A 17,301-nucleotide genomic window follows, 5' to 3' on the forward strand; every position below is an offset into this window, starting at 1 on the left:
AAAAAAAAAAAAAAAAAAAAATTGTTGAATATCGCTACAATCGATATGTTTTTGAAATCTACATGGTTAGAGCATTCTTATTATGCAGATATTATTAAGTATAATAAAATAAAACACAATACATATATTATTATTTTAAAGGTCGCAGTAGAAAATAGAAATGAAAATAACTATAATAGCAATTATATTATTATAGCAATCGATAACAACGAGCGTACACATAGTTCATTCTTAAAATAAATTACCCAATAAACTAATATTTTACCTTATGGACAAAGCTGCTGGTCATCCAAAACCCTTACATCAGACCACATGAACTATACCTATACGCACATGATTGCAGCGCCTCGCTAATAGTATACGTATCTCCATATTGCTCGGACGAGATTGCTGGTCATTCAAACACTGCTCGTGTGTGCATGCATACCCGCATATATTGAAGGAAACCACTTTAATGTTTACACACGAAAAATGTATGATAACTATTTTATTATTTAAAAATTTGCATTTTTAAAAAAAATGTAGAACTAAGAATATACAATTAATTTTCTTCTTTTATTTGATTTTAGTAGGGGGTGTGATTGTCCCATCGTCCAAGCCCGAGCCGCCACTGGTTGATATAATTTGAATATGATAATAAGCTTAAAATTATTTACAAGAAATGCGTTATCTAAAAGTTTGTTTGTGATAATTAAAACTATTTACTTTTCTGCCTTCAGATGATCTTAATTTGCAAGTTATATTATTTAAAATATTTGCAGTTTCAATATTATCAATATAAAATCGAAGATTATTTTCTGAAAAGTGCTCCTAAAATATAACAATTTATAATTAATAAAAAATTTGTTATACCACTCAATAAAATATTTACCTACATTAAATGGAAAAAGCTTGAAAGGTGCTATGTAGGTCTGAATCTTTTTTAAAGTCTCTGCTGAATCATGTATATTAGGGATCTAGAAATAAGATATTAAAATACATTCTCAGCAACTTAAAACTTATAAAACTTACATGAACTGAATACCACCCAGTATGGCTTTGATTAAGTACATGTAAAGGTATGGAACTCTTAGTAACACTAATAGAGTTTCTTATGAAATGAGATCTAATAAAACACAACATTAAATATTACATAATTATAAGTTTTTATAAAATTTGCAATATTGTTGAATTAATATTTAGTTATCAAATACAACGAACTTAGACAATGACTAGAATGTGTAAAAGGTTAATTTACTTTAATTCTGAAAGGAATAAATTTTTGTTAAAAAATGTTTAATTTCAGGACTGCAAGTAGTTGGCACAGTTGTGTTTTTATTTTATTTCATGAATTACTCTACCAATCAAAAATGTCAGTTCAACAATTTTGTATCAAGGCAGTAAATATATTACCTATTTTAATATTTTTTTTAAGTGAAGAGTAAAAAAACAAAAATATGAATTTTTAAGTTTTCAATAGGGTTTATTAATAAAAATTTGAAATTTAATAAAACAAATCAATTCACAATTGAAAATATGAATCTGGGACGCCATTAATTCATTACAAAGTGACACAAGTAAACATAAAAATTAATGTAGTAGACACAGTACAAATAAACTAATTAAACATGAAGTCTTTTACATAGTATTAGTGTAAATTACCGAGTGGCAGGGTACTGCATGGTATAAATATAATAGAACTGGCCATTTCTAAATATTTCAGGGTTGCCAATTCCAAAAATGGCAGTAGAATCGCCCTATAAGCTCTTGTTTTAACTGCTCAAAATCAAATACTAGTATTTCATATGAAAATTATAGACATCAAAAATATGACACAATACTAAAACATCCAGTTATTCATCGTAAATAAATTTTTATTTTAATAATTGTTATTCTTAACCTTATAGCAACCATGAGCAACACTAATTTGTCTTAATCTGAATCTTTTGGTGTAAGTCAATTATTATAGAAAAAATTATTTAAGTAACCAATTTTTTTAAAAAGTGACTTAAGTGATCTACTTTCAGCCTGCGACTTCTTTTTAACTTAATTATTTTTTATGACACTTTTAGATTGGTAATATAAAAATTTTTTGCTAAAATTTTTTTTTTTATTTAATAACTTATGTAATAAATAAGTTAACATAGATACATATTATGAATCAATATATATATTATAATATTATAATAATATATTATAATCAATAAGTTTATACCAAACTTATTTGAAAGTGTTTCTAAAAAATTAGTGTAAAGTACATAAGGTGTATTAAAAAAAGGAAGTAGAGAACCAAACCTTTTAATTTTTTTACAAAACTATTTATTTTAACTTTAAACCTGTAAAATTTAAAAAAAAATATTTTTACTTTTTGAAATTGTGTTCAAAAAATGTTGAAGCTATGAAAAAAAATGGGGTCGAAAGACCATAATATCTCACCAAAAAATATAGTTTGAAACTTTTCTTGATAAATAAAAATGTCTAATTAAGCTATTTTTATATTTTAAAATACCGTACAAAGAAAGGCCACAATGATAGAGTCAATGAATCTCATAAAAGTTAAATGAATCTATTTTATATTGAATATTAAGATAATCTTATTTTGAAATTTTTGATAATGGCCCCCAAAGTTGAGAAAAACAACTTGGGGGCCATAAATATGAAAATTTAATCTAGATTGATTTGCTTTTTTTATCTGCCAGCAAATGCAGTGTAGGATGGGCGGGTTGAGGTTTAAATCCCACCGAGCAAATTGATTTTTGCACTTTATTGTGTATAGGTAAAAAATAGAAAATTTGTATGATTTTTATCTCATGTAGATTGAATTCATATAATTTTAAAAAAAGACGGAGATCCCATCACTATGGTTTCCCTTATGAGAAGGCATTATTTTATTATATATTTTTTGTGTCTATTATTCATTTTTCTAAGCTCTCTCACTGGTCTGAATGATTTTCAACAATACATCAAAAATGATACCTAATTAAAGACATTATCATTAAAAAATGGAAAAATGTTCTTTGTTCCCTATAATAGAAGAAATAACCCAAAAAATTACAATTTTTAAAATTAATAAATTTTGATATTTTTTAAACTTCTTTTTACTTAAAACTAAATATTTTTTTGTAATACCTTAGGTGGTACTTTCCTTTCATTATTATCTTATTAATCTTATCTTAAAACAAAATTGTTCCAACACCATATCTTCTATGTGCAAACAGTCATCGAAGTTAAACAGAAAACGTTATTAGTAAAACACTTCAATTTCATATAATATTTTCTACATAAAATTTTTTTTTGCAATTATTTATGCCTATATTTTAGATCAAACAATATATAAATATAAGATGAGAGTTAACTTTTTCAACATAACTTTTGAAAATGTCTTAGAAATACTGCGTCTTTTAAATAAATGTTAAAATAAAGCTTATTTTAGGTACTAGAAGTTCAAAAAAAATTTGTACCGGCAACCAATTTTCTATGTGCAAATGGTAGTTAAAGTAGTATAAAAAATAAGAGTTAATTTTGCTTTTAGAGTAATCCACTAATTTCTTAAAATTAAACCCTATCTACAGATTTCCATTGAAGCATTTATGATAATGATTTTAATCACTGTCAGATATCATCTATATTTATCCCACTACATCATGTTCATACTGGGCCAACACCCCATTGTGCTAGTATTTTTTTTATTTTTGAAACTGCTTCAGTGATATTGAGAAAAAAAATATAATTTTTTTTATTGAAACTGGTGTTAGTTTCACTTAATGAAAAGTTTTAAATGTGGACTCTTGTAATAAACATTTTTGCTGGTCAAACACTAATGAGACTCTATATATTAATATAAATTATTATTATTAAAATCATGCTGCAATTATTTAAATACTATATTACTTGATAAACAACCTTTGATTTCCATTATGTTCCAGCATTTCATTTTTACGAAGAAATTTTTTATGTTGGTGATTGTAAAGGCCAGTCTTACTATGAATCCAATTTTTTTTAATGTGATAGCCACCTCTATTATTAAAAGGATGTTTAAATACAATATTTTTATTAGTACGTCGATGTTCTGAAAATCCATTATTTCTAAAGGAACTTGTTCTTGGTACCCAATTATCAGATGCATTATCTAGTCAAGATTACAATTTTGTATTCAATAATTTGAAGTAACAATTATGAATGCATAATACAGAGTGATCCCTTAACTATAAGTTATTAATATCTTTTAAAATATAAAATACAATAAAAATATTTTTTTATAAGTTTTATATTTTTTTATACATAATATAATTTCCAAATTATATTAATTATTAATATGCTAACATATTCTCTTACTACATAAATCTATATCAGCTTCAGTTTTTTAAATGGAAAAATATGTTGTTAACTAGCTTACATATTAGTAAATGATAATTTAAAGAAAATTACAGATTGGTCATAATTTTTGAACCAGCACTCTGGAAATGACTAGTGATTAAATAACAATTATCAAAAACAACTTAACTGTGAAAAATGATCAAGTTCCAACCCCATTCCTTCTAAATAAGTCAGTTAATCAAAGTAGTAATATTTACATTGAGGCCAAGTTTGCTCTTTTTTTAGTTTTTAAGCTTCTATCCTACTTACATAAACAACATTGTTCCTTTATTAGTATTGCTTAATACTCAGCTACTTTTTGAATGAGGCATAAAAAATACTTTGTCACAATTTCCAAATAATCTTGTGAAAAGATCTGAACCTCCTTTCTTTCCATTTGAGTTTTCTTATTGCCTTCTCCAAAGTAGCAAGTAACATGACCATGGTTAAACTATATGAATAAATATTAGATATCATTGCTTTGATAGGCATGCCTTTTTAGGAGGGAGAAAGTTGGAACTAGGTCTTTTTTCAAAGTTAGGTTTTTGTTGAAAATATAATATAAATATAATGTATTTTACTGACATAAGTCAGTAAAATAATTAGTTTCATTTGTCACTAAAAAATTAGAATGGCAACTTTCCCCCCTACCGCTTTCAAATGATGCTCCTGCATGTAAGACAGTTTATTTTGAAAAAAAAAAAAATAATTTTCATACTTTTCTCTTTATTTACACTATAAAATGTCTACTTTTATTCACATGTCTACTTATATGGGAAATATCTAATAATTTCGTAAACAATCAATAACAAAATGAAAAATTTGAAACTTTCACGTTTTGAAATGGCAACACATTAATAGATAAATTTGTTACAGTATTTTAAACTATTAAAAGTCTAATCCCCATGCTTTAAATTTCAGAAGACTATTTTAAGAGAAAATAGAGATAAGGGGGTTGAGAAAAGCAGGCAAATTATTTTATGTAAACACTAGCTAGCACATTTAGAACTTGACCTGACACACTATTGTGCAAGGTCACCATGTGCTCATAACATGAACTTCATCCTTATTTATATTTTATAGTATAAAGAACTTCAGAAATAAGTTAATATTGACTAATATATATATATATATATATTCTTACATAAATCATATTCTGATAAATAAGATAGTTAAATATGTATTTTATCATTTAAAAAACTAAAGTTGAGTGTTATAATGTTGAGAGCGTGAGAATTTAAATTAAATATAAAACATTATATAAAAAATTTATATAATTTATGAAGGAATAAAATTTCATTTTGCTACAGTTTTGTTGATATCATCACAGGTAAAGTTCACAAATCGCTCTAAATATTTTAGCTTCGATGCGAAGCTGAGAAGGTATTAATTTTACCATGATGTTTTTTTTTTTTTTTTATGTCTGTTGCCACTTTTTCTCATCTCTCACTGGACTGATTTCTTTCAACAATNTTTTTTTTTTTTATGTCTGTTGCCACTTTTTCTCAGCTCTCACTGGACTGATTTCTTTCAACAATACGTCAAAAGATCACAAATCGTATCTAATTGAAGACATTACCCTTAAAAATTGAAAATTTTTCACTCATTCCCAGCAAATGGGGAAAATATCCAAAAAAATTACAAATTTAAAAATCAGTAAATTTTGTCATTTTTTCCACTTTTTTTTCTTAAAACTTTTTCATAACTTTTTCAAAAATAAACAAATCAACACAATATTTTTTTATATTGAAACCTTAGGTAATTTCCTTTCGTTTAATATCATTTTTTTTGAAAATCTAACACTTAACTTGCTCATTGGGGGAGATTTAAAATAGTAACTTTTTTACAAAAACTAACTTTTTCAACTTAATATTTTAAAATGTTCCGGAAATACTGCGTTCTTTAAACATATATCAAATTAAAGTTTATTTTATGTACTATAAAATGAAAAAAAAAAATTTGTCCCGACGACCTATCTTCTATGCGCAAATGGCTACCGTATTCAAAAATATGCTATTTTTCTATTAAAATTCTAGGTTTTGTATTTTATTTTATTTTAGAATATCTTATTAGTAGAATATATGGTGAAAATAGCTACAGTATTCAAAAATATGCTATTATTGTGTTAAAATTCTTGATTTTGTATTTTATTTTATTATAAGGGGATTACACTGATTTTCATAATTATATCAATCTAAATGACATAATATAAAAAATTAATCATATTTAAATTTTTTTGTTTCTTTGAAGTCGAGAAAAATAACTTTAAAGTTTGAACTAGCTAAATTTCCATTTTTATTAAGTGACGAATGAGACGTACGGTTTTTGAGACGGGAACACTTGAGTCTTTTACGACTGTGGCACTGCATTTTTTTAAAATTCTTTTCGAGTTAAAAAAAAATGTTTAACTCATTTGATTTTTATCTCATTTAGATTCAATAACTTCAATAAATATAAAGGATTCCATTATTGTAGTATCCTCTCGTGAGAAGAAATTCATATTAATATTATTTTACTATGTGGTTTTTTTTTGTAGCTATCATTTATTTTCTCAGCTCTCATTTGACCTACTTTTTAGACAAATTTTTTTTTTTAATTAAACACTATCTACAGATTTGCATCAAAGTGTTTTTTATAATAGTGATTTTAATCACTTTCAGATATCATCAATACTGGACCCAACTATGCCACAACCCCACTGTGCAGCCACTCCACTGTGCTGGGGTTTTTTATTTTATTGTTAATAATTATTATTATCAATCTACAAGGAAAATCTTTTCTTGTGGNATTATTATCAATCTACAAGGAAAATCTTTTCTTGTGGCAAAAATTCAATAATTATGTTATAAAACTAATAGATTATGAAAATCACGAGTTTTATAAAAAAAAAAACATTAAAAATGATTTGACTAGGATTAATTTAAATGATTATTTGAAATCCTTATTTGTATAAAAATTATATAATATAATGATAATTTAATTTTTAGCTATGAATGAATGTGAAATTTTTTTCAGTAATTAACCATATATTAAAACGATTTTTTGTTAAAAAAATTACAAAATCTTTTTCAAAAAAAACTTAAACTTAATTTGAAAACTTAAAAGGCTTATAATAAAAAAATAATTATTGATGAAAATTTAAAAAGCTACTTACGTGTATTACTTGACTTAAATTTAAGGTTTAATTTTCTTCCATTTTTCCATCTATTAGACATTTTTACTTTAATTTTATTGATATTATTTGAAATTAAAAACGTTTGACATAAAGAAAACTATAATTATTTAAAATAACAATTCAAAAGCATATATAGTATTTAAAGCAATTTAATGATGTAAGAAAGAGTTGAGAGCTAATCAAAAATTCATAGTTATTTAATACTAACAACAAAAATAAAGACCAGGGACGTGTATGTGTAATGTAGCAGTTGTGCTATACACAAAAAATAGAAAAAAACGTGACTACTGGTAACTTCATACTCATCACACTGTTAACATCGTCTACAATCACGTTACCAAAATTCCACAAAAACAATTCATATAAAAATAGATTTTTACTTTGATTAGATTATTATAATAAAACCACAAATAAGATAGTTTTATCTAATTTATGATATACTGCACCCAGAGAAATAGTTATTAAAATTAATGGAAAAAGTATATAAAACTAAGGAAAAACGGGTATGATTTGGAGCCTATGTAATCGATTCATTGAAATGACATCTTTTTAATCATTATATTAATGCTAAAAAATATTCATTGAAACAATTATTAATTTCTTTAATTTTATTCTTACAGTCCATAGTTTTAAATACTTGGGAATTAAACTATTGGAAAATTATTAACATTAATTTAATAGAAATACATCCTATGGTATTTATTTTAAAGATATAATTCGTTGTAATAATTAACTCTGATCATAAATTTAACTTTTCTTGAAACATAAATATGATGAGTTGCAAGCATTGATTTTAAGCTATTATTATTAGGTCGGTTTTTAAAACAATTCTATTTCTTCATAAAAATTAAAATTTCTTTGCATTACTTTAATAACTGCTTTACTTAGTAATAAAGTAAAAATCCATCTTCTATCATTTTTTTGTGAATAATAAAAACAAATGATTAGGTTATTTAANAATTAAAAACTCAAACATTTTATTAAATTAAAAATACGTGTTACCATTTAAAAAAACAAAGTTGACACCCTTACCAGGCATAAGGGATGAACTTAAAAAGTATTACATAGTTAATAATTCAAGAATAATGTGTAACTAAAGATAGTAATAAAAAAAAAATTTTTAATTATTATTATTCTGTAAGTAATTGAGTGGGTTATGATAAAAAAATCACCCTGTATATATATTAAAATACAAAATCCATAAATCTTTAAAAATGTTTTAATCTTATAGNATTAAAATACAAAATCCATAAATCTTTAAAAATGTTTTAATCTTATAACTGTTTTTTTATCATTAAGATGATATAAACAAATTGGTGGACCTGAGAAATCATTAATATCTTTTAATACATAGAGATCATCAGTATCAACATTCGAAACAACATAGCTTACAAAATGTTTATTATAAGATAGTACATTTAATGTTATACATAAAAAAAGAACTTTCTCATCAAAACAAATAATTTTTTTCAATTTATATACCAATAAATGATTGTTATTTAAAGATGTTAGTATATGACTGGTTTTATAAACTATATTGTTGTATATTATTTGGTCATAACAATGTGCCAAATTAAGTACAGATAAATCATTGGGAGAAAATAAAATTTTAATCTTTTCAAAATATTCACATAATTTAGTGGTAAGCCTAAGTTTGCCGAGATACAAGAACTATTTTTTAAATTTAAATTATAATCTGAAAAATGAATGGAGTATTTTATAGCCAAAGATATAGGAAGTTGAACTCTTGAAGTTATGTTTTTAGAGTATGCTTTAAGTTGTCTATGTTTAGATTCAAACCGATAACACCATACAAATTTTAAGGAGCCTGATTTTCTTATTATATTACAGTAGTGGATAAGAAAATGATGTTTAGGTTTTAATTTGTCTTGAAATAATTCTACATATTTATTATTGTGATATGTGATATGATTTTGTACATTTAAAATAATTTGATCATTAAAATTTGACAATAACAATAAATCAATCATTTCAATAAAATTTATCAAGAATAACCATATTGGATTGTTACAATTAGAATTTTGATTATTAAGAACTTCAGATTTCATGTGTTTAGAAAATGAACGATAAGTTGAGAAAGTCTGTGAACAATGTGGTATGCCACAACGGTAAAAACTTGATGATGTTAATGAATGAACATACTTCAAATGTGCAATGAATTGATGAAGTTCAATAAAGATATCTTTACAATTAAAACAAATTAGATTCATTATTGTATATAATTTAGTAACTGTAATAAAGTTTAAAATATTAGATTAGAATAAAATTATGAGCAATGTAATAGATAAATTATGAAAACTTATATAGTTAAATCAGAGATTATTGAAGTTAGCGAAGAGCTTTTAATATCACAATCATTGTGATATTAAAAATTGTGATACAAAAATAAATTTTTGTATAAATGTCCAAACTAAACTAGATTGAATGGGGTACTGTAAGTTAAATACTTGAAAAATTTTAAAGCATGTATCTAATGCTCGTATTATGTTTGAAAATTTATAATAGGTGTTGAAAAAATACACATTAATATTATTGATACCATCAAAATTAGTTTCAGCAACACAGATGAATGGTTGTATTTTTTCTTTTTTTTTGTAAGCGATATCAATTTTTAATTGAATTTGAACATGTAGATCATTCATTGAAGCCACTTTTAATAAAAACGAATTTCTAGCATCAGAAATAGATGTTTTTACAATGCGTCTCTTATTTGTAACTGAATCTATTTCATAGGATCTGGAAGTTGGAACTAATAAAGCATTCATTAGATCTAAAACTAAAAGATTTCTGGTTTCTGTAAAAAAAATTAAAATATTATTATTTGATTAATTAAAAATTGTGAGAAATTATCTTACCAATATCAGTTTCGTTTATTTCTATTAAACGTTTAAGTAATAATTTGCTGTTTCCATCCTTTATTTTATTTATCATTAACGGAATGATCTTAATAATAAATTGATCCCAATTAACAAACAATGAATTTCCTTTTGAAGTATATATATATTCAAAATCAATAACAATCTAGAATTAAATTAATAAGTAATTATGTAAATTAGTATCATTGAAATATAAACCTAATTATAACTAAGGCATACACACACATACATCTCTATAAATTTAAAATCATTAAATGCAAAATAAATAAAATTGTAATCCTGAACATGTAAACATAAATATATTTTTCAATTACTATATTAATTGAAATATACATAAAAAACTACTTTTAAAAATACTTAAGAAATTTTAATAATTAAAATACCAAGCTGTGACCAAATGACTGTTTGTACATAGGCCATTCTTCGAGAATATTATTAATGTTAATACTTGGAGACAACAAATATTCTCTACGAATTTCACAAGTCTCTTCCCATTTAATAATTACTTCATTCATAGGCTCAATGTTAAACTGAAGCCATTTTTTTACTTTAATTAAACATTCATTATCTACAAATAAACCCCATTATTTAACTAATTATTAGTAAAAATTACTATTATTAATTATTTACTTATAGTTGCCCTATGTAGTATAGATGTTTGCTCTAAGTTACTATCAGAACTTTTTTTTACTTTTTTTATGGGAGACCACAATTTGTGTTTGCGTAATTTTGTCAATGTATTATGATATTTTTGGTACAATATTCCCTTTGGTTTTTGTGCAGGCACACTAATGAAGTATGTTTCCTATAAGGCAATTATACTGATATATTTAAAATTGTACCAATTTTCATACAAAATTTTTAAAATTTTACAAACCTTAACTTCAGATTTAAACATATTAATGATACTATCAGAAATATTATTAATGATCTTAGGAGAACCATATATTTTATGCTGTATAATATATTCAGTAATTATTTCAGTCAACATTTTTCTTAATTCATCACTAAGCTTTAAATTTTTTTTATAAAATGACATTATCAAATTTCCTTTACCAGATGAATTTAATATTTCTTCTATATTTATCTTAAAATAAAGGAAAACAATATTTTTATAAAATAGGAAATAAATATGTATTTTTAAATTACTGTTAAAATTTAATATAGGTTTTAATTATAAATTACTTGGTTCATAAAAGAAATGGGACAACTATTATTTGAACTTGTAGTAGAGTATTCAGACATTTGTGAATCAGATAAAGGTTCTGATGCATTATCTTTACTAGCACTAGTGGTACTAGATTTTTCCTATAGAAATTATCAATTATGAAAGGTCTGTTAAAAGGCTTAAAATTAATTTAGTTAACTCACACTAACAAAGTTTGCCTGCCACTTTTTTAAATGGTGCTCAAATATTATTCGTTGACCATAACAGGCTTTTGGACAAATGTCTTGTAAGTGTTTTTCATTAATATATTTAAGGCTTTCACATGTTATTCCATGTTCTAAAATGTACATTAAATATAGTAAGGAGTTGAGAATTTAATGCTATATCATCTAATTTATAAAAAGCAGAATTAAAAAAAAAAATTAGAGAAATAATATTTTTCAAATCACTAAATTTAATGTAAAGTATAAAAGTCAATTTCCATTATAATTAACTGATAATTACTAAAACGTCACACGTTTAAAAGATATAAAAATAAATATGTGTACTTACCGATAAATATATTGAATATATATAAATATATTTTAACTCTCCTAGTACATCTAGTAGAGCTGATTCGTGTGAAAATTCTTCGGAAAATTCATTATTTTCAATGACGACAGAATTTAAAATTATTTCTTCCATTTAGTTATAAAAACAATCACTAGACACTATACACTAACCAAAACAATGCCAAGTGTAGAATAATGTTGCGTATAGTCACCGTTATCTAATAGCACAATAATAACAGTTCCAAAAAATTTACCTAAATATGCTAAAAATAAACGTGGATTTTATTATTTAACGATAAATGTCATTAAAATAAAGACGGCAGGGTATTGAATTAATGAAAACTGTCTAGTGGGGTTAGTAAACAAATAATTTCTCTACACTTCCGTTAAATCAAAGTTATAATTACTTTTAGTTTAAGTAAAACATTAATATTTTAATTCAATTTAGTTTTGATTTGAAGTAACATTTTTTACTTAAAAATAAAGATTCTCTATGATAGAAGCGTAGAACTTTTTGGTTATATCAATTACCCTATCCTTTAAAAGAAACATATTTTTATTACATTCAAGTAAATTGTGTTCATGAAACAAATAATGGACTCCTTTGTTTAAAATATTTATATTTTATTGATTTGATTACGGTATCTTTAAAATGTCATTAAAAAAATCTTTAAATTTATTGAATGTGGTTTTATTTTAAAAGAAAAATTGTTATTTTAATTCATTTCAGCGTTATTACTAAGTAACACGCTAGGCTTAAAAACAATGATTCAATTTCATTAAAGCATGGAACGTTCTTTTTCTGAGTGTGAGATTATGAGTGAAATAATTATTGACTATGTTGGTCCTCTTCCAAAGTCGAGATCTTATAAGTATATTTTAGTAGCTACTGATCGTTTATCAAAATTTTGCGTAGCTCAACCATTTACAAATGCCAATGCGCGTAGTACCAACAAGTTTCTTTTAGACTTATTCTTAAGATTTGGTCCAGCTAGGATAATTAGCTCAGATAATGGAACTCATTTTACGTCAAAGACATTTTAAGACCTAATGGACGCTTTTGGGGTAGACAAAAAATTCGGAATTCCGTACAAGCCTACTTCACAAGGTCAGGTGGAGAGGCAAAATCAAACAGTTATAGACATGATATCACATTACGTTCAGGATAACAATAAGTGGGTAGATTATTTACCATACGTTGTATACGCCTATAATACTTCAATACATTCGGTTACAAATTATACGCCATTTTATTTAGTTCACGGCTATAATCCTAAAAGCATGTTTGATATTGCACTAATTCCCCCTTCCGATGGGAACGTTATCGATGAAATTAATAAAATCAAACATATTAGAAAAACATTACCCCAATTATTAAAGAAACAATCCAAACAGACTAAACAAAAACTATTATCATCGAATAATTTTCAATCGTTTAAAGCGGGAGACAAAGTCTTAGTTAAAGTCCCGGTAAAGGGTAATAAATTTTCAGATAGGTATGAAGGCCCTTATGTTATTTTAAAGAAAATAGGTCCATATAGTTTTTTGATAAATCTGCCAAAAAACAATATTTTGGTCGAGTCGCCTGTTCACATAGACCAGTTAAAACCTTTCGTTCCTAGAATATAAAATCCATTCAAATCTCGGCCCGAGGCTAGCACTAAAATAGTAAAATATGTATAGTAATGAGATGACAATATAATTACAATTTAACAATTTTCCGAAAATATAAGAATTATAAGGTGTATAATAATCATTGTCCATATTATTACTTTTTTTTATTTTTGCTGACATAAATTATAGGCAAGGTCAGCGTAATAACGCATCCGAAAAATTGATCTTATTGCGACAACGATACTCTTCGCTTCTTAAGACCCAACGAATATCATTATATTGTGCTGTTTCAACTCTTAAAAATTCTTAAAAATTTGATTATAATTTATTTTTGTTCTAATATGTTCGAATTTATTTAATCCAAGATGGTTTAAGGGTAAAATGCTATATTAAATTACACTATTTATATTAAATACGCTTACCTACCACTTAATAATAATTATGACTCTAGAAAATTTTTTTTTTGTTATTGCTATTGACAATAATACTTTACCCTAGTGGCGACTGTAGAGAATATTCAATAAATCTGATTAATTCCCTAGATTACATTAAAAAAATTTAGCNATCTGATTAATTACCTAGGTTACATTTAAAAAATCTAGACACTCTTCAATTTTAAAATTACCCCCTGTCGGATACAAGGATTAGTATGAACAATCGTGTTACTCTTATATACTAATTACTTATATAGAATCTTATATCCTAAAAATTGCTTAAACTACTTAAATTAAAATCTTTTAATTATTCATTCAAATGAAGTCATTCTTCGAGGTTCATTCGACGGGTCATCTTAATCAATAATTCTATCGAAGACTTCATCGCTGTCACAGGACCTCTCTACTTTGAATATCGATCTACATCTCGATCATTCTCCCTGTAAAATATAGTTTTATAAATATCAATATATTTTGAATAAAATTCGATTATTGTAGACTTACTCCTGTATAACTATTTAGTTCAATATTTTAAAACCTAATTTCCCTTGTTTATCCTTGAGTCAGATAATCAAGTAATCGAATAACTAGGTCAATTATTAACCTCTATAGTGTATACGTTGCATTCACCTAATTGCCATTTTGCCATCTCGCCATTTTCATAGCCATTCATAGTCAGTCATCACTAACGCCACCGCCACGCCACAGCCGCGGTCAATGTCACGACCATTACCATGACTTTTGTCATTTTACTTTGAGCCACAGTCCCTTTTAATAGAACATCCAAACCACGACTTCAACATCTTCGTATAATTTCGTATGTAGCGACTTGATCACCGAGACATCAAATTATCACGATTCGTGCATATTTATGTTCTATCCGCCCTTTGTTGTCGACCATTGGTGAGTAACTTCTAGCTAGAAAAAATAAGTCCTTATTACTATTGCTATTGAAATATATAGTATTGTTATATTATTATTATATTATTATTTTGGGGCTCCAGCCACATTACTGCAAAGTCCGATTTATTTATTATATTGTGGCATATATTTATTTATATTCGGCAGGTCCGATTGATTTATTTTATTGTGGCATATATCTATTTATATTCGGCAAGTCCGATTTACTATATTGTGGCATATTTTTACTTAAATTCGGCAAAGTCCGACTTAGTTCATTGGAACATTATTATATATTATTTTATTCGGTATAACCGATTTTGTGGAATATTTATATTACTATTATTTTCGGTAAATCCGATAATTTGATTTTGGTATATATTTTATTATTATTCTCGGCAAGTCCGTTAATTAATTTAATTTGTGGCATATATATATATATTTTATTATTATTATTCCGTTCGACTAGAAATATTTTTATGATGGCATAATTTTATTCTAACTAACAAACAATGTTATAATATAACTTTTATTATTTCGATTGGCTTAGCCCGACTTCCCTTTATTTATTATATATTATGAAATTACTTTTATTCGATAGTATAAGGTGATATAAAATGCACGATACACGAGGTTTAAGAAAATTTACTTCTAAATAATCTATTTTGAAAAATAAATAGTGCCGAATTTTATAAAATTGGGTTTGAAAGAATATTTGAGGCAAATAAAACCCTAGGTTATTATTATTAAATTAAAAAATTATTTTATTGTGGTACTTACCAAACATGATTTCCAATATAACATTCCAGGCATCTTCAGTCCAAATAGGTCAAACATAAAATGAACAACACTATACAGTCAACGGTCACCACATCCCCACATAATCCCCTATAATCTTAGCTATAATATTACGTGACAATAATAACGGACTCTATTCATATGTTTACAACAATAAATCCTTTTGTTAACATATTATGATCTTATTGAATAGCCATTACTTATATAATTACAATTGATACTAATAGAGTGAGCCAGTTAATATTTTTAAATAAATTATTTCTTTATAAAATCAATTCGATATGCACGTTTAATATACAGGGTGTTCAGTAAGTCAGGAAACGGGTTTCTATTGTTTTCATTGTTACAAACAATGAGAACAATAGAAACCCGTTTCCTGACTTACTGAACACCCTGTATACAAGTTAACTAAGTTGTTACAGCAGCAAAATCGTCTTTTAAACAGCCGTTATTACGGCTACCCTTATTATAGTATAATTTATATAAAATAATCTTCCCGCAACTAAGGCGCAAGTCAGCCTAATTCAAAATACCCTATTGTGTATATTTCTTTTTTTCTATATAATAAATGGACACTGAATTTTATGAGATGGTCACTGTGTGTGTTTCACATACAGGGTGTTCAGTAAGTCAGGAAAAGGGTATCTATTGTTCTCATTGTTACAAACAATGAGAACAATAGAAACCCGTTTCCTGACTTACTGAACACTCTGNATGGTCACTGTGTATGTTTCGCATATATTTTACTGTATACATTAGTACTATTATCGAGCATGCTTAACTTAATTTAAGACACCTATTGTAAATGTATGCAAGTTTTTGACAACGTTTTGGCTACATACATTAGGTTAACTTAGCTTATTATTTTTATTGTAATAAATCACATTAAATTATTTTTTTTTAATTCATGAACATTTATCATTTATTGTGCATGCATTGCTTATAATTGTATTCGGTACCCCAACATCCCCTTTTAATTATTAATTTTTTTTAATAATAAGCGTTAGTGTTCTGAACAGACCTCGAGAACACGGAGAATACTCTTTGGGGCCCCGAGACTATTCAAGAAGTCGACGACAGGGCCGGGCTTTTCATAGGAACCGCTTGGTAGCCGACTATTGAGAGCCCACACGAAGGAAGCTCCTCTAACGCTCAAAAGCTTGTGAATTAAGGAGTGTGGACATCGAAGACCCAGAGGTTCTTACTACGACACTAATGTCCCTCCAAATTTTTTTATTTTAAATATTTTTTCTTTTCCTACGTAGCATTATTTTGCCAAAGTTATTTTGTTTTTTTTTTATTAAGGTCTAGGGTCAGACCTTAAGTGTAGGGGGAGCAGCTGATACGATCACATTTGCATGTGCCCATATCTCTGTCTCCCATAACATCGTTGTACCGTTTAATAGACATATATATATATATATATATA

General features: G+C 25.9%; 2 protein-coding genes across 15 annotated transcripts in view; both read right to left on the bottom strand.

The window, feature by feature from the left end:
- LOC126899754 (nuclear RNA export factor 1-like) overlaps positions 1-7,818 on the bottom strand; it is a 24,966-nt gene extending 17,148 nt beyond the window's left edge. The window contains exons 1-6 of one of the 6 annotated variants that reach the window (XM_050674920.1): positions 7,490-7,817; positions 4,606-4,786; positions 3,871-4,108; positions 1,012-1,105; positions 876-956; positions 706-810 (exon numbers count right to left, since the gene is read on the bottom strand). In XM_050674920.1, coding sequence (XP_050530877.1) covers positions 706-810; positions 876-956; positions 1,012-1,105; positions 3,871-3,908 — 318 coding nt within the window. In that variant the 5' untranslated portion in view covers positions 3,909-4,108; positions 4,606-4,786; positions 7,490-7,817. Of the gene's footprint in view, positions 1-705; positions 811-875; positions 957-1,011; positions 1,106-1,641; positions 1,756-3,870; positions 4,109-4,605; positions 4,787-7,489 lie in introns of those variants that run through there. The other 5 variants (XR_007702697.1, XM_050674919.1, XM_050674918.1 and 2 more) reach the window with 5 other exon arrangements.
- A 1,023-nt stretch (positions 7,819-8,841) lies between these two features.
- Positions 8,842-16,047, bottom strand: LOC126899759 (uncharacterized). Of its 9 annotated transcripts, XM_050674937.1 has the most exons (10): positions 12,128-12,276; positions 11,779-11,912; positions 11,593-11,715; positions 11,428-11,484; positions 11,285-11,397; positions 11,038-11,212; positions 10,791-10,975; positions 10,387-10,552; positions 10,071-10,325; positions 8,845-9,713 (listed from the first exon to the last, which is right to left on the bottom strand). In XM_050674937.1, exons 4-10 carry the CDS (start codon positions 11,444-11,446, stop codon positions 9,058-9,060), a joined length of 1,569 nt encoding a protein of 522 aa, XP_050530894.1. In that variant the 5' UTR covers positions 11,447-11,484; positions 11,593-11,715; positions 11,779-11,912; positions 12,128-12,276; the 3' UTR covers positions 8,845-9,057. The 9 variants fall into 9 exon arrangements, with proteins under 9 accessions (XP_050530895.1, XP_050530897.1, XP_050530896.1 ...); XM_050674938.1 differs by lacking the exons at positions 11,285-11,397; positions 11,428-11,484; positions 11,593-11,715; positions 11,779-11,912 and adding exons at positions 14,319-14,614; positions 14,679-15,092; positions 15,855-16,047 and having other exon boundaries at positions 8,842-9,713; positions 12,128-14,278; XM_050674936.1 differs by having other exon boundaries at positions 11,285-11,484.
- Positions 16,048-17,301: the final 1,254 nt, after the last annotated feature.

This window comes from Daktulosphaira vitifoliae, unplaced genomic scaffold (assembly GCF_025091365.1).
Source record: "Daktulosphaira vitifoliae isolate Bord-2020 unplaced genomic scaffold, ASM2509136v1 Scaffold_2, whole genome shotgun sequence".
NCBI classification, from domain to species: domain Eukaryota; kingdom Metazoa; phylum Arthropoda; class Insecta; order Hemiptera; family Phylloxeridae; genus Daktulosphaira; species Daktulosphaira vitifoliae.

Excerpts from the sequence above, each read along its gene's own strand:
- LOC126899759 (XM_050674932.1), bottom strand. The coding sequence starts at position 11,925 with ATGTACATTTTAGAACATGGAATAACATGTGAAAGCCTTAAATATATT. Across the intron at positions 10,976-11,037 it reads ACTACATAGGGCAACTATAA|ATAATGAATGTTTAATTAAA; the intron begins GTAAATAATTAA and ends GTTTATTTGTAG. Across the intron at positions 10,553-10,790 it reads AGTCATTTGGTCACAGCTTG|ATTGTTATTGATTTTGAATA; the intron begins GTATTTTAATTA and ends ATTTAATTCTAG.